Source organism: Cucurbita moschata, unplaced genomic scaffold (genome assembly GCF_002738365.1).
Source record: "Cucurbita moschata cultivar Rifu unplaced genomic scaffold, Cmos_1.0 Cmo_Scf00015, whole genome shotgun sequence".
NCBI classification, from domain to species: Eukaryota; Viridiplantae; Streptophyta; class Magnoliopsida; order Cucurbitales; family Cucurbitaceae; genus Cucurbita; species Cucurbita moschata.
The window spans coordinates 2,672,951-2,700,244 of record NW_019268531.1 but is presented as its reverse complement, the minus strand read 5'-3'; the positions used below and the strand labels follow the sequence as shown (position 1 = coordinate 2,700,244).

General features: G+C 37.5%; 5 protein-coding genes and 1 pseudogene across 7 annotated transcripts; 2 read left to right on the top strand and 4 right to left on the bottom strand.

Moving 5' to 3' along the window:
• Positions 1–42: 42 nt before the first annotated feature.
• LOC111453357 (probable transcription factor At1g61730) lies at positions 43–21,672 on the bottom strand. The gene is made up of 3 exons (XM_023094422.1): positions 21,662–21,672; positions 11,992–11,998; positions 43–1,674 (listed from the first exon to the last, which is right to left on the bottom strand). Exon 3 carries the CDS (start codon positions 1,633–1,635, stop codon positions 412–414), a length of 1,224 nt encoding a protein of 407 aa, XP_022950190.1. The 5' UTR covers positions 1,636–1,674; positions 11,992–11,998; positions 21,662–21,672; the 3' UTR covers positions 43–411.
• On the bottom strand, positions 3,067–6,498 carry LOC111453352 (putative receptor-like protein kinase At4g00960). 3 transcript variants are annotated; one of them, XM_023094414.1, is made up of 8 exons: positions 6,415–6,498; positions 5,345–6,087; positions 5,147–5,269; positions 4,906–5,033; positions 4,040–4,250; positions 3,719–3,956; positions 3,483–3,633; positions 3,067–3,414 (listed from the first exon to the last, which is right to left on the bottom strand). In XM_023094414.1, exons 2-8 carry the CDS (start codon positions 6,045–6,047, stop codon positions 3,085–3,087), a joined length of 1,884 nt encoding a protein of 627 aa, XP_022950182.1. In that variant the 5' UTR covers positions 6,048–6,087; positions 6,415–6,498; the 3' UTR covers positions 3,067–3,084. The 3 variants fall into 3 exon arrangements, with proteins under 3 accessions (XP_022950182.1, XP_022950181.1, XP_022950183.1); XM_023094413.1 differs by lacking the exon at positions 6,415–6,498 and having other exon boundaries at positions 5,345–6,285; XM_023094415.1 differs by lacking the exons at positions 4,906–5,033; positions 5,147–5,269; positions 5,345–6,087; positions 6,415–6,498 and adding an exon at positions 4,332–4,372 and having other exon boundaries at positions 4,040–4,289.
• LOC111453478 (cysteine-rich repeat secretory protein 38-like) lies at positions 7,723–8,711 on the top strand. Its single transcript, XM_023094596.1, has 2 exons — positions 7,723–8,473; positions 8,557–8,711. The coding sequence occupies exons 1-2, from the start codon at positions 7,723–7,725 to the stop codon at positions 8,685–8,687; spliced, it is 882 nt and encodes a 293-aa protein (XP_022950364.1). The 3' UTR covers positions 8,688–8,711.
• Positions 8,791–15,286, top strand: LOC111453477 (cysteine-rich receptor-like protein kinase 10). Its single transcript, XM_023094595.1, has 11 exons — positions 8,791–8,954; positions 9,805–10,015; positions 10,106–10,343; positions 10,506–10,656; positions 10,746–10,969; positions 12,308–13,269; positions 13,352–13,560; positions 13,854–14,064; positions 14,174–14,411; positions 14,501–14,651; positions 14,733–15,286. The coding sequence occupies exons 1-11, from the start codon at positions 8,859–8,861 to the stop codon at positions 15,039–15,041; spliced, it is 3,000 nt and encodes a 999-aa protein (XP_022950363.1). The 5' UTR covers positions 8,791–8,858; the 3' UTR covers positions 15,042–15,286.
• Positions 16,128–18,757, bottom strand: LOC111453351 (putative receptor-like protein kinase At4g00960). Its single transcript, XM_023094412.1, has 6 exons — positions 17,929–18,757; positions 17,646–17,774; positions 17,194–17,544; positions 16,856–17,093; positions 16,617–16,767; positions 16,128–16,507 (listed from the first exon to the last, which is right to left on the bottom strand). Exons 1-6 carry the CDS (start codon positions 18,737–18,739, stop codon positions 16,190–16,192), a joined length of 1,998 nt encoding a protein of 665 aa, XP_022950180.1. The 5' UTR covers positions 18,740–18,757; the 3' UTR covers positions 16,128–16,189.
• LOC111453475 lies at positions 19,438–27,293 on the bottom strand (annotated as a pseudogene).
• Position 27,294: the final 1 nt, after the last annotated feature.

The window sequence follows — 27,294 nt, the reverse complement described above, 5'->3', positions numbered from 1 at the left end:
ATTCATGATGTTCAATTTCTGAAAACGCCAAGAAAAGAAGCATCCAACAAACATCTTGAATGATAGTATAATACCCATACCAGAGTAAGACAGAAAGTCACCTGTTTAACAATGAGGAAAATAAAAAGCAGTTGTTCTTGGGAGAGAAACAAAAAGATAAATACACCATCACTAGAATAAACTGACGTCAATACCACATATAAGTAGTAGAATTCACCAACAGAAGTAGAGATTTATGCATAGCCGGTAGTAACTTACCCTAAGGTCTCGAGGATATAAATAAAATCAGACAAATTTAAAAGTATGACAACCCTAATCCTAGACAAAACAACAAACAACATGAATATATTTGAGCTCTGAACTATCAATCTGAAAGCTGAAGAATTATACTCTTGTCCAAAGTCCAAATCCTTACTTGTCAGATGATTTGTAGGCGTCTAGTATCAACTTTGCCTGGTCCCTAATCAAATCCGTCCTCTTCAGAAAAAGCTCTAGTTCTGCAAGATGCAATTTCTTCCACTCCTCCTCCAGCTCTGTTCTCTTGGATTGCCCTATTAAATTTAATCCTGGCTTCAAAAAACTTTCTGGAAAGCCAGCAGCACCCAAAGACCTTTCAAATGCAACAAAACCATCCATGCACCCTGAAGGAGCTTCGTTATCATCAATTTTCATCTTAGCATCATCCTTTGGGGCATCTGGAGAAGGAAGCAACTCAGCTTTGAGTGAAGCCAGTGTCTTAGTGGAGCTACCTCTTTGATTCTTCTTTGGAGTGCCATTAGCATTTGGCTTGGGCTGCTCCACAACCGGAGTCCGAGTAATTCCTTCGCCCCCCCATATTTTCTTTGACAGCTCAAAACCTTTTTGTTCGTGGGGTTTTGAAAATGTTGGGTCGGCACCCTTTTTACCTCTATCAACATTGTTCCTGTATTTCTTCTTCAATCGACGTATCTTATCCACTAACTGGGCCCTGGTTACGTCGACGTGAAGAGATTTCTTGATGAAATCATGGAAGGCATTCATATCAAGAGCTGGGTCAGCACCCTTCTTGGCTGTATAATCAATTATGCCGTTCAGTATAGCAATCTCATCGTCCTCACTCCATAGTCTCTGAAACAACTTTTTGGATTCGTCAACAGATTTCTTGGAATCATCGTCCGCGACAACCCCATCATCAGCGTCAGCCTCAGAACTCTTTGGCCGTTTTGCCTCTCTTACTGTCTCACTAGGCCTCTTCAAAGACGATCGCGCAGGCGTAGCTGAGGCAGAAGGCTTGGATCTGGGCTTTTTCATCTTTGGAGTCTCTTCAATCGGATTAGAGGTAATCGGCTGGACGTTTCTTCCGGATGTACCCGAATCGGTATCGGATCCGGAGCCGCTGTCTGAGGAAGAAGACTGAGCCTGAGAGTTAGTAGCAAGTTCAGACTTCTTCGGTGCTGCTTTTTTATCGACAGCAGGAGTAGAAGGAAGAGCAGACTTTTTCGGTTTCTGAGCTTGAGTTTCTTCTTCATCCTCCCCTTCTTCAGAGGAAGATCCGTCTCTGGATACACCTTCCTCCTCCTCGCCCGATGAGGTTTCTTCTAATTCGGAGGAAGACGCTGCCGGTGGCTCATCCAACGGTGACCGTTTGGGAGCCATAGACGAGACTAAAATTGGGGTTTGTTTCGCCTGCTAGTGCTAGGGTTTGATCAGAAACAAAACTTCAAAAACTTTAATTAAACGCATATGGTTCACAATTTGTGACATTAAATTCTTTGATATAATGGCAACGATTTTCAATCATTTTCTAAAAGATAAATTTCAAATTTTAAAAATTTAAATACTTATTAAACCTTTTTAAAAATTTAAGACATAAAATACAAAATTATCATATATATATATATATATATATATATAATCAAAATTTTATATATATTTCAAAGTTTAAAATATTATTTAGGACAACATAAAAAATTAAAAATGAAATTTGTATTTAACTTTTCACAACCTAACCGGGTTGTCAAAATTTTTTTTTTTTTGAGTTTTATTTATCTACCATTTATAATTATTCTAAAATATATTAAAAGTTCACCAACAAACCCAAATCAATATATAAATAAAAAAAAATATAAAAATATTTTAATTAAAATATACTTATTTATAGGTTACCTTAATCCTAAACTATTAGAAAAATAAAAATATATATAAATTATGATATAATAATGTTTGAACAGATAGATAATAAATATATTATGAATTAAAATATATTTAATATATATATATAATATAAACAAAACAAAGAAATTAAAAATAATATATTAATTAAAGTAACAAAAAAATCATGAAATTAAATAAATAATAAAAAGGATAATTTTAAATATTGTATATAACAAAAATAAAATATATATAAATATATTTTAATTGAAATATGTTTATTTAGATGTTATCTTATATCCTAAACTATTAGAAAAATAAAAAAATATATAAATTGTAATATAATAATATTGAAACAGATATATTTATACGATACATTCGATCTTAAACTATAATAAATAAATAAATAAAGTTGAAATAGATAGATAATAAATATATTATAATTTAGAATATGTTTTAAAATTATATATATATATATATAAACAAAACAAAGAAATTAAAAATAATATATTAGTTAAAATAACAAAAATTAAATTAAATAAACAATAAAAATAATTAATTTAAATGTATTGTATACAATAAAAATAAGGAATATATAAAAATATTTTACCTAGGTTTAATATGAAAAATAAAAAAATATATAATTGGGCTCCAGGAGGGTTGGCTCCGGAGGGTTCTGACTTGGGTTGAAGAATCTTTTCCTTGCTGTATAAAAAACAATCATTTTCTAAAAGATAAATTTCAAATTTTAAATATTTAAATATTTATTAAACATTTAAAAAAAATGCAAAATTATCATATATATATATATATATATATAATTAAAATTACAGATATTTTTCAAAGTTTAAAATATTATTTAGGATAACATTAAAAATTGAGGATGAAATTTGTATTTAACTTCACCATATATATATATATATTTATTTATTTATTTTTGGTTAAATTACAATTCTACAGAATAAACTGGTTTGCCGATTCTTCCTCAATATAAAGGGTCTCAGACAGACTATGCTGTGATTCTTGTGTGTAATCATCAACATGCTGTGGCAAGTTTGAGGCATTACTCTGCAGCAAAAATCCGGGCCGCAGAGGTACAGGAAGAGTGAAGGAGTTGCTATTGAGCATGACAACAGCTGAAGCCATGGTGGGTCTGCTCTCTATGTTTTCTTGAACACACAGTAATCCTAGATGGATGCATCTCACCATTTCATCCATGCATGTTCTACCCAATATCGGGTCTATGATGGCCCCGACATTCCCTTCCATCCAGTTCTTCCATGTCTGCTTTACTAAATTTGTGTTAAGCTTAGCAAACAAAGAACAAACGTTTCTAAAACATTTATACTCACGTAGCTTAGAAGGTGCTCTGTGTTTTCTCCATCTTGGAAGCAACTGTTCTTTTGGCCACTCATGATCTCTAGCAGAATTACGCCAAAACTGAACACGTCTGATTTCACTGAAAAATGCCCGTACAACGCGTACTCTGGAGCCATATATCCGCTTGAAATAAGAAACATTCAATCTTATAAGACATCCTAAATTTGGTAGAAAATACTGAAAGTGAAAGTGAATGATGAAAACTTACTATGTTCCCTTGATTTTACTTGTATCACCATCTGATTGATCAGTTGAACACAATCTTGCCATTCCAAAATCGGTGATTTTTGGATTTAGGTCGGCATCTAATAAAATATTACTAGCTTTAAGATCGTGATGGATGACTTTGAATCGAGAATCTTCGTGTAAATACACGAGTCCACGACTGATGCCAACTATAATTCTGTAACGTCTCGACCAGTCCAAATATTGACGTTGAACTGGATCTGCATTTTCATTTGATAAGTATATAGCTGCTTAGTTTATGAGAAGATGCCCAAGAACATAGAACAAAGTGGGAATAGGTTACCAAATATGAAACGATCTAGGCTTGAGTTCAGTAAAAGCTCGTAGATGAGGAGTCTTTCATTTCTCTCAAAGCAAAAGCCAAGAAGTCGAACCAGGTTCCGATGTTGTAGCTTAGCAACCAGTGAGACTTCAGTTTTGAATTCGAAGTCACCCTGTTGCGAACCTTGAGCTAGCCTTTTCACAGCCACTTCTTGTCCATTCAAAAGCTTACCCTGAAGATGCATAAACAAGGAAAAACCCTTTTAAGTCTTCTACCCTGTTGAAACAAAATGCTATACTATTGTTCTTGTAGCAGCCTATATTGTCCGCTTTGGCCCGTTACGTATAGCCGTCAGCCTCACAGTTTTAAAATGCATTTGTTAGTGAGAGGTTTCACATCCTTATAAGGAATGTTTTTGGTTCTTGCAGCAGCCTATATTGTCCAAATTGGCCCGTTACATAGCTGCCGGCCTCACAGTTTTAAAATGCATTTGTTAGTGAGAGGTTTCATGCCATCGTTCGGTGTCTGGCTCTGATACCATTTGTAACAGCCCAGATCCACCGCTAGTAGATATTGTCCTCTTTTGGTTTTCCCTTTCAGGCTTCCCCTCAAGGCTTTAAAATGCATTTACTAGGGGAAGGTTTCCACACTCTTATAAATGGTGGTTTGTTCCCCTCTCCAACTGATGTAGGACATGAAGCCTGATGTTTGCCAAAGCTGCCTCAGTGACTATATATTTTCTCACACGACTATGTCCTAAGCAGAAAGAAGCATTCCTGTGTAGAAACCGTAAGGTTGACGGCTATACGTAACGGACTAAAGCAGACAATATCTACTAGCGATGAATCTGAATTTTGGGTTGTTACAGTTCTATTTCATTCAATTACCTTATAAACAGCACCAAATCCACCTTGACCAAGTTTATTTGAGATAGCAAAGTCATCTGTTGCATCTCTAATCGTCTTGAAATCATATTGCAAGAAATTCACAGGGCTAATGTCATCATGATCAGTAGCTTCACAAGTCGTGAGGTGACATAGAATTAGCAATTTAGCAGAAATTCACACTTTCAAGATGATAATTTTAAAAAGAAAAACTTGGGTTTTGAAGAAGATAATGTGATCTTACTCTCAACTCTCTCCCTCAACTTTCTGGATCTCAAAAACATGTAGATGCCGATGGCGAAAACCGAAACAACCACGAACGGTAGAGCTATTACAATGGTAGTGTGTACGGCAGTCTTCTTCTTGTCTGAAAACAAACAACATTAGTAAGACTCTGTTTGATAACTATTTGACTTTTTGTATGTTCGACCATAAACCGAACCTTCTGAAGACGTGGTATTGCTGGATGGAACAAAAACTAGCGGCAGTGGTGGTGAAACCAGTAGAGGATCAAAGAAGGGGGACATCTGATATCTAACATTACAGCTGGGTGAAAAAAGTCTCCAAGCTACGCTACAACATGCTGGAATTTTTTGGATAGCTGAATCTAAGCAAGCATCACATTCAATTTGAGACAAATCAGGTGTGCACTGCATAAGTGCATATATCCTCCCCAACCCTTCTCCAAATATATCTCCAGCTGCATACTTCCGTAAAGAATCACCTGAAGAAGCATTATCTTTCAAGCTATACAGCAATGTCCTCAGGTTGTGCTTGAACAGATCTTCCTTTATCACACTGTCGTTGTTCATCAACACTATGTACATGGGTTCAGCTTCCATTGTGCCAAACATGCGACGACTTGAATAGCGCAACATACAGTTATCATACCACCCAATACCTTCTTTCTGCTTAGGACATAGCCGTGTTAGAAAATATATAGAGTCGTTGAGGCAGCTTTGACAAACATCAGGCTTCGTATCTCCTCGGCAGAGCGCCATGGCATTGGTTCGTTCTGAGCTTTCACCATAGGAAAAATTGTAAAAGCCATTGCCACTATCTTTGGCAGTGGCAATGGAAGAGAGTACATGATCGAGGTTGGTCTTGTAGGTGCTGTTGCTGGTGAAGTTCCCTACTTGATACATGCAGACATGGTTGACAAAGACTGGCTGAGTGGCACAGATTCTGGCAAAGAAAAACAAGGCAAAAGGAAGAAAGAATGCCATAACAACAGGAGAGTTACAAAAAACCATGACATATAGGAGCTTCCCTTTTAATGAGCGTAATGAAGGTCGTTGGCTTATTTTTCCACCAATGAAGAATGCTTTAACTTCTGAGCTTCGGCTACGACTTTCCTTTATTTTAATAGAAGTTTTATTGTATGAACTACTTTATTAATAATAAATTGCAGATTGAATTTCCAACCAACTCAGAAAGCTCAGTTTTTTCTCAATCTAAAGTTATAAAATAACTTAAGATTTGATAAAAATAATGGGCTGCCTGAATACGTACAATATTGGCCAGAAGACTCTTCATTGTCAAGCGGTTGACAACGTGAGAGTGACGCCCACCGCTAGCAGATATTATCTGCTTTGGCCTGTTATGTATAACCGTCAGCGTCTTTTCACACCTTATAAGAAATGTTTCGTTCCCTTCTCCAACCGAGGTGGGATCTCACAATCCACTACTTAGAGCCAGTGTCCTCGCTACCATATTATTCGGTGTCTAGCTCTGATACTATTTGTAACAGCCCAAACTCACCACTAGTAGATATTGTCTGCTTTGGCCTGTTACGTATAACCGTCAGCCTCATGATTTTTAAAATGTATCTAAGGAGAGGTTTCTACACCTTTATAAAAAATATTTCGTTTCACTCTTACTAGGATCTCACAGTCTTGCTTGTATGGCTAGGAATTCATCTCACTTTCCTGCAAACAAGAATGTCAAAAGCCAGTCCATGGAATAAAATGTCATCGATTACTATAATCTAATATCTCTCAACATCATGACGACCAAATCCAGTCCAGATTTTCGATTCATTTCAGCAAGGGAACAATTTGTTTGACCTTCCTCCATCTCTGTTCTCTTAGATTTCATCATCTACCAGAATCCTAGCTTCAGAAACTTTCTTGCCAGCTCTAGAAAACCCTTCAACAATCAAGAAAACAACAAACAACAATCCCCTAAGTTCTTCACGATCCCCGTTTGACTTGTAATAGAGGATAGCTGTTGATGTTGATGGGGAAGAAACAAGAACATTGGCTGAAGAGTTCTGCTAAAAGTCGTCCGTCTATCAAAAGCTCCTGCATTTTTTTCCCTTCTTTTAAATTTTACAAAGATCCCTTTTTCCAAACTCAGCTCCCCACCCACAACCACTCCCCACAGGGATGGTTTTTGACTCTTCCAAATATTTGTTCATCTAGACTCAACAAAAGATTTAAGCTGCTGGGCACGTTCACAAAACCATTCTGGATTCATTTTTTATTCAACAACATAATCATTGACGAGTTATAAGGAAGAAAAAAGGAGCTGAACAAGTCAAATTAGTACTAATCCAGAAACTTTCGTCTTAACACATGCAACGACTATTTGGGTTTGAGAAGGTAATAATTTTCTTTCGCTTACAAACAGTAATTCTGAAACTTTCAAATGATGGGCAGGTTAGGTGTTGATCTTACTTCCACTTTCACCAGCGTTTTGGTTGATGTTGAAGAACCCAAAATATTGTGGACAAAATGTCTTCATTTCTATACATAAAAATACCTTTGAACTCATCATCCTCGTTCATTCTTCTTTGTGCTACCCCAAAACTAAAAAACCATGATTCATTTCCTCCCTCAAACACCGTCCTTGCCTTCAATTTTACTACTGATTTCAATCTCTGGACTAATAGTCCCTTGTTGTAGCCAACGCTATTTAAACTGCTCAGGAACCAACACGGCTCGCCCAAATCTGAATTCTGACATCAACTTCCTACTGAATTCCTTGACCTCTCGAGCTTCCTCTCACACTTTTTACACTGAGACCTATAATGGAATCCATGGCCTCTTTCTCTGCCGAGGGGATCTTCCTAATGAGGCCTGTCATACCTGCATCGAAGGAGCAAGTCAACAAATCAAAGTCACCTGCTCATCACAAACAAATGGTACCATAGGCTTTGATGAATGTATGTTGAGATACTCAGTTGTGAACTTCTTTGGGATCCTGGAGACAGTTCCGAGAATACTGTTATATAATAGTCTGAACCAATCTACTATTGAAGACCGTGATTTCATTGATCTTGCATTGGTGTCTAATTTAGTACAAGATGCTACAAATTCAAATATGATGTTCAAGGAAGGTGAGGTAAATGTGGGTGGTGTGGATCAGAGATTTGGACTGGCACAGTGTACAAGAGATATCATCAAGCGTGATTGTGAGGTCTGTTTGACAAATTTGGTGACTTTTGCAAAGGGATGTTGCTTAAGGCAAAGAGGGTGGCGAGTTTTAGCTCCCAATTGTAATTTAAGGGTTGAGGCCTTTCAGTTTTATGGGATACCAGGACCTCCATCCTTGCCTCTTGATGAAGAAGGTAAGGTGACGACATTGATTTTGTTTTCCTGACCCTCATCAATTTTCAAAGGTTTTGATCTAATGATAAAAGGGAATGCACAGGAGGCAACAGAACAAGGATCGTTGTCATCAGCATATCAACAGTTGCAGCAGCGGCAGTTCTGCTAGGAATGATTTATGCCTCATTTTTATGGAGAAACAAAAGGGGTAAGAAGACTAAACCCTTTGCATAAACAATGTACTTGTAGTAGGATTTCGATTAATATCACATAACAAGAAACATGGCTTTTCATTCAGAGAGGGATAGAAGTGAAGAGCTTCCTTTGCGAAATCGAGTTGATCAACAACTGGTTTACTCATTGAGACAACAGTTGGATGCATCAAATCAAGACAGTGATGGAGATATGCCTTTCTTCAGTTTTAGTTCTCTAAAGACTGCTACAGATGACTTCTCAGATGCTAATAAACTTGGAGAAGGCGGGTTTGGTCCAGTTTACAAGGTTAATTGTGAGATCTTACATCGGTTGAATAGGGGAATGAAGCATTCCTTATAAGGGTGTGGAAACTTTTGCCTAGTAGATGCATTTTAAAAACCTTGAGGGGAAAGCCCAAAGAGGACAATATCTGCTAGCAGTGGGCTTGTGCTGTTACAAATGGTATTAGAGTCAGACACCGGGCAATGTGCCAACGAGGACGTTGGGCCCCTAAGGGGTTGGATTGTGAGATCCCACTTCGGTTGGAGAGAGGAACAAAGCATTCTGAGTGTGGAAACTTCTCCCTCGCTGACGCATTTTAAAAACCTTGAGGAGAAGCCCGAAAGAGAAAGCCCAACGAGGACAATATCTGCTAGCAATGAGCTTGGGTTGTTACAAATAGTATTAGAGCTAGACACCGGGCAGTGTGTCAACAAGGACGTTGGGCCCCCAAGGGGGTGGATTGTGAGATCCCACGTCGGTTGGAGAAAGAAACAAAGCATTCCTTATAAGGTTGTGGAAACTTCTCCCTAGCAGACACATTTTTAAAACCTTAAGGGGAAGCCCGAAAGGGAAAGCCTAAAGAGGACAATATTTGTTAGCAGTGGGTTTGGGTTGTTACAAATGGTATTATAGCCAAACACTGAACGGTGTGCCAGCGAGGACGCTGGCCCCCAAGGTGGGTGGATTATGAGATCTCACATCTGTTGGATAGGAGAACAAAACATTCCTTATAAGAGTGTGAAAACTTCTCCCTAGCAGACACGTTTTAAAAACCTTGAAGGGAAGCCCGAAAGGGAAAGCCTAAAGAGGACAATATCTATTAGTCGTGGGATTGGCATGGGTTATGACAATATGTTGATTGATTGGAATTTAGGGAAAGCTGATGGATGGTGAGGAAGTAGCTGTGAAAAGACTATCAACAAAATCAAATCAAGGATATGAAGAGTTCAAGAATGAAGCAAAGGTCATCTGGAAGCTTCAACATAAGAATCTGGTTAGACTCCTGGGATATTGTGTTGAAGGAGAAGAAAAACTTCTAATCTATGAGTACATGGCAAATACAAGTCTTGATGCTTTCTTGTTTGGTTAGCTCTCTTTCTCTCCTATAATCTCGTTTTCATTATCCATACACTACAATCCATGTCATGGTTTTACTCATCTAATTGCACTAGCAGATCCATTGAAGTGCAAACAACTCGACTGGCTCAAGCGCGAAAACATTCTCAATGGGATTGCAAGAGGAATTCTGTATCTCCATGAAGATTCTCGACTCAAAATCATCCACAGGGATTTGAAAGTGAGTAATGTACTGTTAGATGAGGAGATGAATCCAAAAATATCAGATTTTGGAACTGCTAGGATATTTGGAGGCAAGCAAATTGATGCCAGCACCAATAGAATAGTTGGAACATAGTAAGTCATTTACAGCATATCTATATCCATTTGTACCAGAGTTTCTAGATAGCATGTAAACTTAGGAATACATAAATCTTTATCATTACCTTCTATACTGTATTATTAATCATTGTGTTTCATATCCTCGTTGCTCATTCGTTGTAATTGGCAATGCTATAGTGGCTATATGGCGCCAGAGTATGCTATGGAGGGTGTTTTCTCAGTTAAATCCGATGTATACAGTTTTGGAGTTCTAATCCTGGAGGTGATCAGTGGGAGAAAGAGCATTGGTTTTCTAAACATGGACAGAGCGCAGAACCTTCTGTCATATGTATGTATGCTTCTGTTCTTTATAAATAAAAAAAAGTGTCTCCCTCTCAGTTTTGTGATGCTTGTTTAACAGAGATAACAATTTAACAGGCATGGGAGCTATGGAATGAAGGTAGAGCAGAAGAAATGATAGATGAGAACCTGGCTGGAGATTATCGTGAGAGTGAGGCCGTAAAATGGATCCAGATTGGCTTGCTGTGCGTGCAAGAAGATGCTAACACCAGACCCACCATGTCAATGGTTGTTCTAATGCTTGGAAGCCAGGCGGTTCACCTTCCTCAGCCGTCAAAACCTCCATTTCTTACAGGTCGAGGGTCTATCAGTAGATATCAATATTCATCAACTGAAACAGGGACAGGGCTACTCACCACAGATCAGTCGTCTACTACTGCTTCTATCTAGCCACTGCATTCATTCAATTTTATGATGTACTTTATTTAGTTTTTTTTTTTTTCTTCCGGTCATAGATTCCTGTACATGGTTTAAATGAACATTTGTCTTTAAAGAGATAATGTCCTCTTTTCAGTTTCCTCGCTATATAATGACTCAACAACATCTACTAATAATGGACTTAGCTTTACAAATGATATCAGAGCTAGTCACCCGACAGTGCGAGATACTAATTGGAAAAGAATTAAACCTTCTCTATAGTAAAATATAAGTTTTTGACTAAATATATGTATTACTTAAAAATAAATAAATGACAACCATAATTGAGTGATGTTAAATTCGACGTAACATTTTAAAACATACCAACTAAACTTAAAACTAAGTAACATTTTAAAATTTAAAACCAAATGAAATCTAGATTCAAAACATAGGAATAAGATTGTAAAATTTTGAAAATTAAAGATGTCCTACATCGATTGGGGAGAGAAACAAATTACTATTCGTAAGAGTGTAAAAACCTCTCTCTAATAAATATGTTTTAAAATCATGAGGCTACGACAATATGTAATGAGTCAAAGCAGACAAGTTGACCGTATCTACACTAGCTATGGTACAAATGGTATAAATTCATTGCCAAAGAAAGCTTTCTCTTGAAAGAAAAGATATTTAACTAACGGTAAATTTAAGTGATTTAGTTGATATCAAAATACCGGCAGACCGGTTAAAGCAAGAACCGCAGCAATATTTCGCGCCCTGCGTCTGGATAATGCAACTCTGTCAATCTGAAAGATCACAGCTTGTTAAAAATAGCTTCAAGCCCATGAAAATCATTGCATATAAGACTCAAGAGCAACGCAACTGAATGTAAATTAATGAGTGGACTGCCAGTTTTCTGAGTGTTAGTTGTGTTCATCATCGTCTTCTCTCTGATTACAAAGTTATCTTCTACTCTGCTTGAAGAAACCTCAGCGAATTGGTAAAATCCCAGACGTTTTGCTCATCTTGAATTGTGACACATACTTGCTTTCATGGAGTATTTAATGAGCTTATCCGCTTGGAATATTCAAATTTGTATCAAACCCAACAGAATATGCCAAGACATGACGTTCTGTGACTCTGTCAAATTGTGACTCTGTCTTTGCTACCTGCAAATAAATGCTGAAAATTACATCGAAACAAGTGACTCCAAACAGTTTCTTCTGAATAATTGTACAATGAAAGGTACAACAGATATTTCAATCATCTGTTCTTATTTCTTCAAGAAGAAGTTCGTCTCTTTATCTGCTACTCCAAACCCAAATCATGTTCTGTTTCCTCAATTACAGATCTTCGCCAGTTTCGTTGCTACTTCTGATTTCAATCTTTGGGCTTAGCCGCTCCCATCATTTCGAACCAAGATATAGGTTCCACATCTGTTCAGCGCCAAGTAATATCACAACCAACTCTAATCTGGGTTCAGATCTCATTGGCATACTGGGTTCTTTATCCGAAGCTTCCTCCGACAGCTTCTACAATAGAACTTTCAATGGAATGTACGGCCTCGTACTCTGTCGTGGAGATATTCCCAACGATTACTGTCACAGTTGTGTCAGTACCGCAAGCAGAGATGTAAGGGATCGATGCCCTTTAAGAGTAAACGCCACAATATGGTACGATGAGTGCATGCTTAGATACTCAGACAAGAACTTCTTGGGAACCGTAGAGATCTCCCCGAGATTCCTCATGGGCGATTCAGGGAACCAGACATCGCCAGATGATAGTAATATTGATGGGTCTGCTCTGTTGTCTCAGATGGCCAGTGAAGCCTCAGTGTTACCGATGATGTACAAGGCAAACAAGTTGCATGGGACTGGCTATGGATTGGTTCAGTGCACAAGGGATCTCAACAGTAGCGCGTGTTGTAAATGTTTGATGGCTCTGTTGGAGGAGATCGGGCAGGTTTACAAAGGGAGAGTGGGGTGGAGAATTTTGAGCCCAAGTTGTAGCATAACGTATGAGAAATATCTTTTCTATTCTCTATCAGCTTCGCCTCAAGGTGATTCAAATCTTATAATTTTTTTGTTTCGTTGTTTGCTAAATTCTTCTACATCTTATAATTTTATACTAAATCAAGCAGGATTGAGCGCCAAAGTGATTGCAGTAATCATTATATCAACAGTTGCAGCAGTAGCATTTCTTGCAAGTCTGTTGTATTGTTTACTTCTGTCAAAGAAGAGAAGACAACGTAAGAAAATCAAAGATTTTACGTTTAGATTGCACTTATAAAGCTTTGATTCAAATAAAATATTATGATATCAAATTCATAGATCCAGAGATGGACACAGGTGAACAAGTTCTGTTGCGAAATTTGGGAGATGCTAAGTCTGCAGAATTGATGAAGCAAAATTTGCATTCAAGAGATGGAGACAATGATGAAGAGATGCATTACTTCAGTTTCATCACCCTACAGGCTGCCACAAACAACTTTGCAGATGCAAATAGACTTGGAGAAGGCGGGTTTGGCCCAGTTTTCAAGGTTAACTATTGAATCCTAAGATTAAATATGTCGAAATGGTTTAACGATACTAATATGAGCTTAAGAAGTGGCATGATGTACATATAACAAAGAACAATTATCTGATCCTTTGTTCATAACTACTGTGAGATCCTACATCGGTTGGAGAGGAGAATAAAACATTCCTTATAAGAGTGTGGAAACCTCTCGCTAACATGACAATATCTGGAGTGGGCTTGGGCTGTTACAACTGCAAGTTATCCCTGTGCTATTTGCTGCTTTCTTTCTGTTTCCTAAGTTTTCAATTCATCCAGGGAAAGCTGATGAATGGGGAAGAAATAGCTGTAAAAAGACTGTCAGTGAAGTCAAGCCAAGGTCACGATGAGTTCAAGAATGAAGTCATGGTCATAATGAAGCTTCAACATAAAAATCTGGTCAAGCTTTTGGGATGCTGTCTGGAGGGAGAGGAAAAGCTCCTTGTCTATGAGTACATGGCAAACACTAGTCTAGATGCCTTATTATTTGGTCAGTTTACTTTCCATTCTTCATATATATGCTTTTTGCTCCATTGGAGTCAAACACAAAGGTTCATTATCAGGAAAGTTCATCTCCTATTCTTCATTCTGCAATGCAGATCCAGTTAAATGCAAACAACTCGATTGGCTTAAGCGCAACAACATCATCAATGGAGTTGCAAAAGGAATTCTATATCTGCACGAAGACTCTCGGCTAAAAATCGTTCATCGGGATTTAAAAGCTAGCAATGTGTTGTTGGATGATGAGATGAATGCAAAGATATCAGACTTTGGAACGGCCAGAATATTCGGAGGCAAGCAAGTTGAGGCTAGCACCAACAGGGTTGTTGGCACTTTGTAAGTCATTAAGCATAGAACAATATCAATATGTATCAGCATTTTGTGAGTAATTGCATCTAATCTTGTCATTCTAATCACTTCTACAGTGGATACATGGCACCAGAATACGCAATGGAGGGAGTGTTTTCTGTAAAATCGGATGTTTATAGTTTTGGGATCTTAATGCTAGAAGTGATAAGCGGGAGAAAGAACAGCGGTTTCTTCAAAGTAGACAATGCACAAAGCCTTCTATCACAGGTAAAGATTCTTGGCAAATTCTTAGGTTTTGTTTTTGTGTGGGCAAGATTTTTACAATACACATGAATTGAACAAAATCAGGCATGGCAACTATGGAAGGAAGGCAGAGAAGAGGAAATGGTTGATCCGAACCTGGTTGGAGATTGTTCTTTAAGCGAAGCTCTAAGATGGATCCAAATCGGGCTCCTGTGCGTACAAGAAGACCCTAACATCAGACCGACCATGTCAATGGTCGTTCTAATGCTTGGAAGCAAATCGATTCCTCTTCCTCAACCGTCGAAACCTCCATTCTTTCCGATTGGCTTTCCGGCGTCCGCCGGTCAATCTTCAACGACCTTACTGGGAACGGGGTATCTCTCCACACAATCGTCTACCACGGCTTCTATCTAGTTATACGATTGAGTGGGTCCATGTAGCTCAGAAACTTGCCCATCGTCTTCTTCCTTGCGCAAGTCCACGGTCTTCTGGGATCTGGACCGTATTAAACACAAGTCGTGACGTATTGAGTTAGAGAGCCCATTTCCTGGTCTGTTGACTCAGTCATGATCTTCAACTGTTCAACCACGCTAGGGAAATTGTTTGCTACGGCAATTATTTTACTTTTAAAATGACCTTTTTGGTCGTAAATTTACTTCCTCCTATCGTGTCCAATTTTAATTGGTCTTTAATTTCTCATTACTTACTCCCATCTCACCGGCATTACAGTGGATCAACATATACATATATAAATTAAACAAAAAGACATAAAAAATATTTACGTCGTTCAATACATGCATAGGAAATGCATGTGTTAGACGAACACAACTCTCCACAATGGTATGATATTGTCCATTTTGAGCCTAAGTTCTCCTAGCTTTACTTTGGATTTCTCTAAAAGACCTCATAACAATAGAGAGTATTCTTAAATTATTCGATGTGGAACTTTCATCATCCAACAACATGAACACGATAAGAGCCTACAAGTAAGTAGCTTCTTGAGTATAATTTTTATATTCATCCTTCATATATTTTCCTTTTCAGGTGTGTGATGCTACGAGACGAGAGAGGGCATGTTTGAGAGACATGGAATGTCACAAAGGAAAGAATATCTCGAGACGTCAATTCGGTTTTTTTTTTTTTTTTTTTGATTCATTGTATTGAAATTCTCTCCTATTGAAATAAATGATTTTCATTTTTTTGTCTTTTCAAATATTTATTGCGTGCACACTACGTTCCCGTCCTTTTGAGTCATAATTTATTGTAAAATTTGAGTTAGGGTTAGGTTAATAATACTTTTCCTCTATAAACATTCCTATAAATAACCATTTAAATTTTATATTATTAAGTTTAGAATAATTTCTAACTTAACACATTGCAAAGTTTTGATGTGATACTCCAAAACTCTAATGGTTAAGTCGTTCCAAAACTCTAATGGTTAAGTCGTGCTTAGCTATTTAATGTCTTAAGATTTTCTCATTAATTGGAATCAAGACAATTATTAAGACAAGACTTTGTAAACTCTTTGAAGGAAGCAACTAACATAGGTGGGTGATGATAATCTAACGAGGATGGAACTCCGTAATTGAAATGTCATTCCTCGAAAGTTGAACGGACACGCATTCGCAACTAGTTACATTAATGTTGAATTCATTGGTGGCACTATCCACAAAGAATGCTGGTTGAGAAGGTATCGGGAGAGTGAGAGAAGAACTACCTAGCATCATAACCACTGATCCAATTGTTGGCCGATTGCTTACATTTTCTTGAACGCATAATAGTCCAATGTGAATGCATCTTATCATCTCAATCTTTGAACCAACTCTAATGGTTGAATCTATGATATTTGTTGCTGTTCCTGCTCTCCAGTTTGTCCATACCTATAAGAAAATCCACAATGTTCACCTGATATTAGCACTTGGAGAACATACACTATCGATAGCTGCTTGAAGCATTCTCATGCACGGAGATTTAAAATCATATACTTACAAAGCTGGTGAGATCTTCGAAATATTCTCCCTCTTTTAAATAATTGTTCTTCTTACCACTCAAAATCTCAAGAACTAAAATACCAAAACTGAAGACATCAGATTTTACTGAGAATTGTCCATGCATTACATACTCGGGAGCCATATAGCCACTGCAACAAAAAAAAAAAAAAAAACACAATAAATTACTTTTTTTTAAATGCATTGTAAGAGGATGATTGTTGCAGTAATGATACTCACTATGTTCCCACAATTCTACTTGTATTGCCGTGAGTCTCATCAACTTGGAACAATCTTGCCATACCAAAATCAGCAATTTTTGGATTCATTTTTTCGTCCAACAAAATATTACTAGCTTTGAGATCACGGTGTATGATTCGAAAGCGAGAATCTTCATGAAGGTAAAGAAGTCCTCGTGCAACACCATTTATGATTTTGAATCGTCTTTCCCAATCTAAAAACGTCCTTTTTCCAAAGTCTAGATAGTCATAGATTGTGTCAATAATATGAACAGATGACTTTTTCAAATGTGATGCACAAAGTGAATGGAAGAAGAAAAAGGTAGAAAATGAGTATACCAAATATGAACTGATCAAGGCTGGCATTTGGAACAAACTCATATATGAGAAGTCTTTCAGTTCTTTGCAAGCAAAATCCCAGCAGCCTAACCAAGTTCCGATGTTGAAGCTTAACCACCAAAAGGACTTCATTTTTGAACTCAACATCTCCTTGTTGTGAATTATTTGCAAGTCTCTTCACTGCTATACGTTGTCCATTGGTTAGCTTACCCTTGTAAACAGCTCCGAATCCACCCTGTCCGAGCTTGTTTTCACTTGAGAAATCGTTTGTTGCAACTTTAATGGTCTCAAAATCAAATTGAATCGTCTCCACATTGCTAATTTCGTCGGTGGTGTCTCCAATATGAATACCTGAACGTAGATTAGGAAATGAACCTCAATTCTCAAGAACTACACGATCAATAAAAAAACACTGCCCATCTAAGAAAACAGAGGATTCATTAACCACTCACCTTCCAATTTGTCGGCTGTTCTTTTGATCTTCCGCTTCCTCAACCTCAAAATGATGAAAATGGCAACAACGAGAACGATGGCTGAAACGATGGACACCACAACGATAACAATAGTTCTACTAGAATTTCCTACAAAAGAAATTTAGATCGGAGGCTAGGTTAGCGTTTATCTAACGAGTTTCCACAAACCCATCTGCTAATACGTAGTTGTGATTTCGTTGACTGTAAATTCAGGAAGAACCCACCAAAAAGAAAAGGTTTTTGAGCATGTGAACAACGATACCTGGCGTTGGAGGCGGTGGAGGTGACATGGGTGGGGAAGGAGCAGAACCAGCAGGGGGCGGCGGCGGCGGTGGGGGCAGAGTGTTGTAGAAAAGATCATTAGTCTCGTATCTCAAAAAACAGCTGGTCGAAAATATCCTCGTTCCCATACTTCCATTTGGAACTCTTTGAGCCGCCTTCATAAGACAATTATTGCAATCCACAGAGGACAAATCGGGAGTACATTGAAGAAACCCAAATATGGTGTCCAAATTGGTGGCTGCAATTTCCCCCACAGCGAATTTGTGTCTAGAATCCCCAGCCGCAGCCCGGTTTCTGAGTGTTTGTAACAAGCGGCTTAGTGCTAGATTGTAGCCACCAATGTCTGATGCTTTCCGACCCCAAATAAAAACTGGGTCGAGCACTTTATCATTCCGGATGCCAAATATGGATGTATTTGAGTAACGAATCATGCAAACGGTGTACCATCCGACAGCCTCCTTCTGGTTTGGACAATCCTGTAGAATCCTCCGAGTCGAATTTAGGAGACAGCTCCTGCATTTTTCCACCGACAGATCAGCGAGGCAAAGGGCAATAGCGTTCACCCTGTCGGGTTGCTGTCCGGCTGAGAAATTATAAAACCCATAATCTATTTGGGTGTTGGAGGCGATGGAGGAAAGAAGGGTATCGAGATTTTGCCTGTAAATGCTGTTGGTGGTGTAGTTGCCGGTGTTTGAACATGAGTGGGCCTTGATTTCTATTTGAGAAATGGTGATAGAAGCCATGAACATGAGAATGAAGGAGAGGAACAAAAGGGGTTTGAAATTGCCCATCTCTAATTTGATTTTCCTTCTCTCAAAATGCATTCCATTTTTAACGTAAAGTTGCTGAACTTTCTGAGTGGTGTAAACGTTGGTAAAGTCAGTCTTCACCCACACAGCCGCAGGAGATGTCTTTTTCTATTTTCTAAATGATTAAATTGACCATGAAAAAAGAATTTAACCTAACTCCAAAATTCTCTATTTATAATCGGACCAAAATTAAATAAATTATAAACTAATAAATGAATACAAGATATTTAGTTATAATAAAAGACTAAATATCCTCAATATTTGCATGAAATATGATATATATGATAAACCATAAATTCGAGCTAAATATTCTCGAGAGTTACTCTCATTTATTGGAATCAAGACAAATTATAAACACGAGACTTTGAGCTATTGCACGGAAATAAATGTTGAACATAACTCTATGTGGGAAACACTGGCACAATTTATTGATAAGAGATTTACAAAACACTCGGTAGAAACTACTACTCGGGATTTCTTGGGAGGATGAAGTGAGTAAGGTGAGAGTCGATCTATTCCTAAAATTTGTGAACTTTTTCTAAAATACCTAATTATTTTCCTAAATTTATTCCTAAAATTCTAAATTATTTTCCTAAATATAGTCACTCATGTTATTTTCTTAACATAGATATAGTCACTTATACAATGGTTGGGCTACCTGATGATATTTTAACAATAAATTAGTAGTGTTTTGTGTAAACTCTTTGAAGGAAGTGAACAATATAGGTGGGCGATGATGATCTAACGAGGATGGAGCTCAGTAATTGAAATTTCATTTCTCGAAAGTTGAACGGATGCGGATTCACTGCCAGTTCCATTGGTGTCGGATTCATTGGTGGCACTATGCAGGAAGAATGCTGGTTGAGAGGGTACTGGGAGAGTGAGAGAAGAACTACCTAGCATCATAACCACTGATCCCATTGTTGGTCGATTGCTTACATTTTCTTGAACACATAATAGTCCAATGTGAATGCATCTTATCATCTCAATCCTTGAACCAACGCTAAGGGTTGAATCTATGATATTTGTAGTTGTTCCTGCCCTCCAGTTTGTCCATACCTGTAAGAAAATTCATATACGGTTGTTAGCTGCTTGAAGCATTTTCATGCACGGAGGAGATTTAAAATCATATACTTACAAAGCTTGTGAGATCTTCGAAATGCTCTCCCTCGTGAAAATAATTATTCTTCTTACCGCTCAAAATCTCAAGAACTAAAACACCAAAACTGAAGACATCAGATTTTACAGAGAACTGTCCATGTATTACATACTCCGGAGCCATATAACCACTGCAAAAAAAAAAATAATAATAATAATAACACAATAAATTAGATTGACAATATTAAAAGGTTAGAACTTGGACTTACTAAGTTCCCACAATTCTGCTTGTATTGACATGAGTTTCATCAACTTCGAACAATCTTGCCATACCAAAATCAGCGATCTTTGGATTCATTTCCTCGTTCAACAAAAATATTACTAGCTTTGAGATCACGATGTATGATTCGATGACGAGAATCTTCATGGAGGTAAAGAAGTGCTCGTGCAATGCCGTTTATGATTCTGTATCGTCTTTCCCAATCCAACAGTGTCCGCTTTCCCAAATCTACGTGTAAATAATTATAAGGATGGTACTTTCCAAACAAGAGTAGGACCAAAGACAAAAAAAAGGAAACAATGTCACACCAAATATGAAGTTGTCAAGGCTGCCATTAGGGACAAACTCATATATAAGAAGCCTTTCGCTCCCTTGCAAACAGAACCCAAGTAGCCTAACCAAGTTCCGATGTTGAAGCTTGACCACCAAAAGGACTTCATTTTTGAATTCAGCATCCCCCTGTTGTGAATTACGTGCAAGCCTCTTCACTGCTACATGCTGTCCGTTTGGCAGCTTACCCTGATCATATCAGCAGCTAAGTTTCTAGTTTGAGTATCACTTTACACCTTATGATTCGCCCAAATTCATTTCATACCTTATAAACAGCCCCAAATCCACCCTGTCCCAGCTTGTTTTCACTTGCGAACTCATTCGTTGCATCTTTAATGCTTCCAAAATCAAATTGAATCATCTCCACAATGCTCATTTCATCAGTAGTGTCTCCAAAAGATGCACCTAAGCATAGATTATTAGCACATCAACACGAACATAAACAAAAAGCTTCACAATCGAAGCATCTAAACAGAGGATCCATACCTCCAAAATTGTCTAATTGTCTTCTGTTCTTTCTCTTTCTCAATCTGAAAATGATGAAAATGGTAACCATTAGAGTGATAGCAGAAACGATGGCCACCCCAATGGTTACAACAGTTCTACCATTATTGCCATGATTTCCTGACGAACAAAGAAAAAGACCAAAAAGCTTAATAATATGGTATAAGCTTTTGGATTAAATAATGACGTCAATTTGTTTTCCCACAAATGATACCGTGTTTTCGAGGCGGAGATGGCGGTGGCAGAGGCGGAGGAGGCGGAGACAAAAGAGAGATATAGATGGGGTGGATTTCAAAATTGAGTTGACAGCTAGTGGCAAGTAATCTGGCACCTAAGCTGTGTTGAGATATGATTCAAAATGAAGATATGATTCAAAATGAAGATATGATTCAAATATTCAAACTATGAGATTTTTAGGAGATTGTTAGTAGATTTAAATTCTTTCTAGATTTCGATGATTTACTATTTCTGGTCCAGTGTATAAGCTATAAATACTGGAATTGTGTAAGCCTCTATGCATCAAGTCAGTAGACAATAATAAAGCATCGCAGCATTCATCTATTCTTATCTCTTTCACTATCCCTCTTTCCAACAATTTTGGTATCAGAGCCAAGTTCGTTCGACACGAGGGCGAGTGATTATTTTCTTTCACAAAACAAAAATGGCAGTAGCTGGTTTTTCTTCCTCTGCACCGTTGTTACCAATCTTTAATGGTGAGAAATATGAGTGGTGGAGCATCAAGATGAAGACCTTGCTCAGATCGCAGGAGCTATGGGACTTGGTGGAGCACGGGTTTGCTGATGTATTAGAACCCACAATAGAAGAAAAGGAGAGACTAAGAGAAACCAAGAAAAACGATGCCAAGGCTCTATTCATTATTCAGCAAGCAGTTCATGAGACTATTTTTTCACGAATTGCAGCAGCAACCACATCAAAGCAGGCATGGTCAATTCTACAGAAGGAGTTTCTAGGAGACTCAAAGGTCATGACAGTGAAATTGCAATCTCTAAGACGTGATTTTGAAACTCTACTCATGACGAATGGCGAATCAATTGCTGATTTTTTGTCAAGATCAATGGCAATAGTCAGTCAGATGCGTACCTATGGAGNTGGAGAAGTGATGGACAGAGACAATTCAATGAACAAAGGAATGTCATACAATGTTACTATTGCAAAAGGTATGGGCACACAAAATCTAATTGTTGGTATAAAAATCAACGAATGAATTTTGCAGCAGAGAATGAAGAAGAAGAAGAAAAGCTGCTTATGGCGTGCATGGATACTAATCCAAGAAAAGGTGACTTATGATTTGTTGATAGCGGATGCTCGAACCATATGACAGGCATCAAATCCTTATTCAAAGAGCTGGATGAGACGCAAAAAATTAAGGTGCAACTTGGAAACACAAAAGAGATGCAAGTTGAGGGAAAAGGTACGGTGAAAGTCGAAACCAGTCATGGTAAGATAAAACAATTAGATAATGTTCAATTTGTACCTGATTTAGGGTATAACTTATTGAGTGTTGGACAATTGATGACTAGAGGACATTCAGTTCTATTTGATGACAACACATGTGTCATTACACATAAAAAATCAGGTCATAAAGTTCAAATTGCCATGACTTCAAATAAGATGTTTCCACTTGATATTTCTAACATTGAGGATTTTGCTCTTGCGGCTAGCACGAAAGATGACTCAACATTATGGCATCTCAGATATGGACATCTTCATATGAACGGCCTGAAAATACTCAGGAATAAAGGTATGGTTTTCGGATTACCAAGAATTGACTCAACTAATTTATGTGAAGGATGCATTTATGGCAAGCAGACTAGGAAGTTCTTTCCGGTTGGAAAAGCTAGAAGAGCTTCACACTGTCTAGAACTAATTCATGCTGATTTATGTGGGCCAATGCAAACGAATTCCTTGGGTGGGAGTATATATTTTTTACTATTCATTGATGATTATAGTCGTATGAGCTGGGTCTACTTCCTACAACATAAGTCAGAAACTTTTCAGAAGTTCCAGGTGTTTAAAGCTATGGTAGAGAACCAAAGTGGCTGTCACATTAAAGTTCTTCGAACAGACAGAGGTGGCGAGTTCATATCTAAAGAGTTCAATCTGTTCTGTGAAGAAGAGGGCATCCAAAGGGAATTAACAGCTCCCTACACTCCAGAACAAAATGGAATCGCTGAACGGAAAAATCGAACTATTGTGGAGATGGCAAGAAGTATGTTACAAGCAAGGAGACTTCCAGACCAATTTTGGGCAGAAGCCGTAGCAACATCTGTTTATCTATTAAACATCTCACCAACAAAGGCGGTTATGAATCGAACTCCCTATGAAGCATGGCATAGAAGGAAACCATCTGTAAGTCATTTACGAATCTTTGGTTGTGTTGCTTATGCTTTGAAACATCCTCAAGTTCGTCAAAAGCTTGATGAAAAATCTGAAAAATGCATTTTCATTGGCTATTGTACTCAATCAAAGGCATATAAATTATACAACCCCATCAGTGAAAAGATTTTAGTTAGAAGGGATGTAATATTTAATGAAAATGTGAGTTGGGATTGGAGTAAAGAACAGGAGCAGCAAAAGATTACAGTTGAAGTTTCCCCAAATGAAGAAACAAGGGTCAACTCCAGTGCATCTCCTAGTGTCTCCACTGCAACACAAAATGTGTCAAATTCATCATCTTCAGCATCACTAAACAGTGATTCTTCTCTTGAAGAACTTTCAGATGAGACACCTCCAAAGAAGTATAAATCTTTAACTGACATATATGCATCATGTCAATTTGCTCTTACTGTTTCAGATCCTATGTGTTATGACGAAGCAGCTGAAAAAGAAGAGTGGAAGAAAGCCATGGTAGAAGAGATGCAGTCCATTGAGAAAAATGGAACATGGGAGATGGTTGACTTACCAAACGGAAAAAATGCAATCAATTTGAAATGGGTGTTCAAGACAAAATTTGCACCAGATGGAAGCATACAAAAGCATAAGGCCCGTCTTGTAGCAAAAGGGTATGCACAACAACAAGGTATAGATTTTGAAGAAACTTTTTCTCCAGTAGCTCGTTTTGAAACTGTAAGAACTATTCTAGCATTAGCAGCAGAATTGCGGTGGCCAGTTTATCAGTTTGATGTTAAGTCAGCATTTCTTAACGGAGATTTACAAGAAGAGGTTTATGTAGCACAACCAGAAGGATTCATAAAGAAGGACAAAGAAACAAAGGTATACAAGTTGAGAAAGGCACTATACGGATTAAAGCAGGCCCCTCGAGCTTGGTACAGCAAGATTGATGGGTATTTTCAAAAGAAAGGATACATGAGAAGTGAGAATGAGCCTACTTTATATGTGAAGAAGGAAGGTAAAAGTGATTTCATCATTATTTGCCTCTATGTTGACGATATTATTTACACTAGCTCTTCTAACTCTCTTTTGGATAAATTTAAGTCTCAAATGATGAGTGAATTTGAGATGTCAGATATGGGTCTATTGCACTATTTTCTTGGTCTTGAAGTATATCAAGTTGAAGATGGAATTTTTATTTCACAAAGAAAATATGCCAAAGATATTATGAGTAAATTTGGTATGCTTAATTGTAAGCCTGCAGCTACACCTATGAATATTAATGAGAAATTACAACATGATGATGGAGCAGAAATGACAGATGCTAGAAGGTTCAGGAGCTTGGTTGGCGGACTGATTTACTTAACTCACACACGACCCGACATTGCATTTCCTGTTGGTATTATTTCTAAGTTTATGCAACATCCTTCAAAGGTTCATTATGGAGCAGCAAAAAGAGTCTTACGTTACATTGCCGGAACTATGGAGTATGGAATTTGGTATTCTAAATCCTCTAATTTCAAACTATATGGATTCACTGATAGTGATTGGGCAGGATCATTAGATGATAGACGAAGCATTTCAGCCAATGTTTTCACTTTAGGGTCAGGAGCGATCACTTGGAGCTCAAAGAAACAAGCAACAGTGGCGCTGTCAACATCAGAAGCAGAATATGTTGCAGCAACTTCAGCAGCGTGTCAAGCCATTTGGCTAAGAAGAATGTTAGCTGACCTTCAACAAGAGCAAAAAGGGACAACAAAGATATTTTGTGATAATAAAGCAACTATTTCTATGACAAAGAACCCAGCGTTTCACAGTAGAACAAAACATATTGAACTTCGACATCACTATATTCGTGATCTTGTTGCAGACGAAGAAATTGTCTTGGAATATTGTAACACCGATGAACAGCTAGCAGACATACTTACCAAGGCTTTGTCAAAAGAAAAGTTTTGCTACTTCAGACGATTACTTGGCATTTGCAACTTTGAATCAAGGGGGAGTGTTGAGATATGATTCAAAATGAAGATATGATTCAAAATGAAGATATGATTCAAATATTCAAACTATGAGATTTTTAGGAGATTGTTAGTAGATTTAAATTCTTTCTAGATTTCGATGATTTACTATTTCTGGTCCAGTGTATAAGCTATAAATACTGGAATTGTGTAAGCCTCTATGCATCAAGTCGGTAGACAATAATAAAGCATCGCAGCATTCATCTATTCTTATCTCTTTCACTATCCCTCTTTCCAACAAGCTGCCATTGCAACAACTAAAAAAAGATGCTTGAAGCTGATCGAGACAGTTAAAACAGTTCAAATAAGACAAATCCGGGAAACAATCGACCAAGCCATATATGGTAGACGTGCTGGGAAATGGAACCCTCTGGTCGCCCCCAGCAGACTTGTGAATAGAACTCCCCGACGCAGCCGCCCTCTGCAGCCGATCAAACAAACTCCTGAGTGCCTCATTGAACCCATCTGGGTCTTCCGCTCTTTGAGTGTTCCAAAACAACATCTTCACGTTGCTGTCTCCAACGCCATAAATAGCGTTATTCGAGTAACGAATTTGACAATCCTGGTACCATCCCTCTGCCTCTTTCTGATTTGGGCAACTTTCAGAAATCCTACGCGTTGAGTTCTTCACACAGCTCCGACATTGCTCCAACGCAACACCACCACGACAAAGAGCCAAACCGGTAGCTCTGTCGGGATCCTCACCGGAGGTAGCGTTGTAGAAACCATAATCCACTTGAGTATTGGAGGAAATAGACGCAAGTACGGCGTCCAGATTTCTCTTGAAAAGGCTGTCGGCGGTGTAGTTGCCTTTGTCTGAACAAGTGTGGAACAAAAATTCCGGCTGAGAAATTGTCGGAAACACGAAGGAGATGAACAAAATCGTTTTGAAATTGAAGATGAAGATGCCCATCTCTAGTTTCATCATCCTCCTGCTCTGAAAATCAATTCCATTTTTAAATTTAATAAACATGAAACTATAATATATAAATATAAATATATATATCCGGACGCTGTTAATTATATAACATTTTAATCGTAATTCATAGGGAACATTATATAATTCATAAAATGTCAACATCCCCAATATCTTGTAGATTATGATCATATAATTCCTTAAACTTTAGTGGGGTTCAATGATTTAGAAGCAGAGTGGACCCACCATTCATTATATATTTGACATTTATTAGAAAAGTCATAATCGTAAATTAATTAATTAAAGTAAGTTAATAATTTGTGTGGTTGAATTTGTAATTTAATGATATTATTGAGAGTTAACTACGGATTAAGTTAACTTATTTAAAGTTAAGAGTCTAAAAAATATTATGTATCACATAAACAAAAAGTCAACGGATCTTTAGTCATACCTTGATTAATAAAATAAATGTGGACGTGGAAGGAAATATTTATTATTTATATTATTTATTCAAATATATGTTCAAACATCTTAGGGCTTGGATAAATTAAAATATTTATTATTTATATTTATTTACATTAGTATTTTTTTTTTAATCTTTATTAGAATATAATAGGAATATTTGGTATTAATGTTGAATTTAAGAGAAAAATATTAAGTATTATTTGGTGGATAAATGTGAAGTCTCGCCCTGAAAGAGCAGAGTCCGAGCAGTCGACCCCAAGTTTCAATGGTGAAGTTTGACCACCGAAAGGAAATGTTAGGAATTATGACCTTTCATAATGGTATGATGTTGTAACTTTGATCGTTAGCTCTTGTGGTTTTACTTTTGATTTCTTCAAAATATCTTGTACCAATGGAGATAATATTTCTTACTTATAAACTCATGATCTTCTCCTTAATTAGTCAATGTACGACTTCTCTCCTAACCGTCCTCAACAGGAGGACTTCATTTTTGAATTCAGCATCCTCTTGTTGTGAATTATGTGCAAGTCTCTTCGATACAGTATGTTGTCCATTAAGTAGCTTACTCCTCATT

What these genes read in the sequence shown, in the direction of transcription:
- LOC111453357 (XM_023094422.1), bottom strand. Translation starts at nt 1,635, where the DNA reads ATGGCTCCCAAACGGTCACCGTTGGATGAGCCACCGGCAGCGTCTTCC.
- LOC111453352 (XM_023094413.1), bottom strand. Translation starts at nt 6,155, where the DNA reads ATGGTTTTTTGTAACTCTCCTGTTGTTATGGCATTCTTTCTTCCTTTT. An exon ending in GATTTGGTGCTGTTTATAAG is followed by an intron (nt 4,251 to 4,905) that starts GTAATTGAATGA and finishes ATGCATCTTCAG; the next exon opens with GGTAAGCTTTTGAATGGACA. An exon ending in CCTAGATCGTTTCATATTTG is followed by an intron (nt 3,957 to 4,039) that starts GTAACCTATTCC and finishes ATGAAAATGCAG; the next exon opens with ATCCAGTTCAACGTCAATAT.
- LOC111453478 (XM_023094596.1), top strand. Translation starts at nt 7,723, where the DNA reads ATGATTCATTTCCTCCCTCAAACACCGTCCTTGCCTTCAATTTTACTA. An exon ending in CTTGCCTCTTGATGAAGAAG is followed by an intron (nt 8,474 to 8,556) that starts GTAAGGTGACGA and finishes GGGAATGCACAG; the next exon opens with GAGGCAACAGAACAAGGATC.
- LOC111453477 (XM_023094595.1), top strand. Translation starts at nt 8,859, where the DNA reads ATGCCTTTCTTCAGTTTTAGTTCTCTAAAGACTGCTACAGATGACTTC. An exon ending in CGCAGAACCTTCTGTCATAT is followed by an intron (nt 10,657 to 10,745) that starts GTATGTATGCTT and finishes ACAATTTAACAG; the next exon opens with GCATGGGAGCTATGGAATGA. An exon ending in CACAAAGCCTTCTATCACAG is followed by an intron (nt 14,652 to 14,732) that starts GTAAAGATTCTT and finishes GAACAAAATCAG; the next exon opens with GCATGGCAACTATGGAAGGA.
- LOC111453351 (XM_023094412.1), bottom strand. Translation starts at nt 18,739, where the DNA reads ATGGGCAATTTCAAACCCCTTTTGTTCCTCTCCTTCATTCTCATGTTC. An exon ending in AACAGCCGACAAATTGGAAG is followed by an intron (nt 17,545 to 17,645) that starts GTGAGTGGTTAA and finishes ATCTACGTTCAG; the next exon opens with GTATTCATATTGGAGACACC. An exon ending in AGTAGAATTGTGGGAACATA is followed by an intron (nt 16,768 to 16,855) that starts GTGAGTATCATT and finishes TTTTTGTTGCAG; the next exon opens with TGGCTATATGGCTCCCGAGT.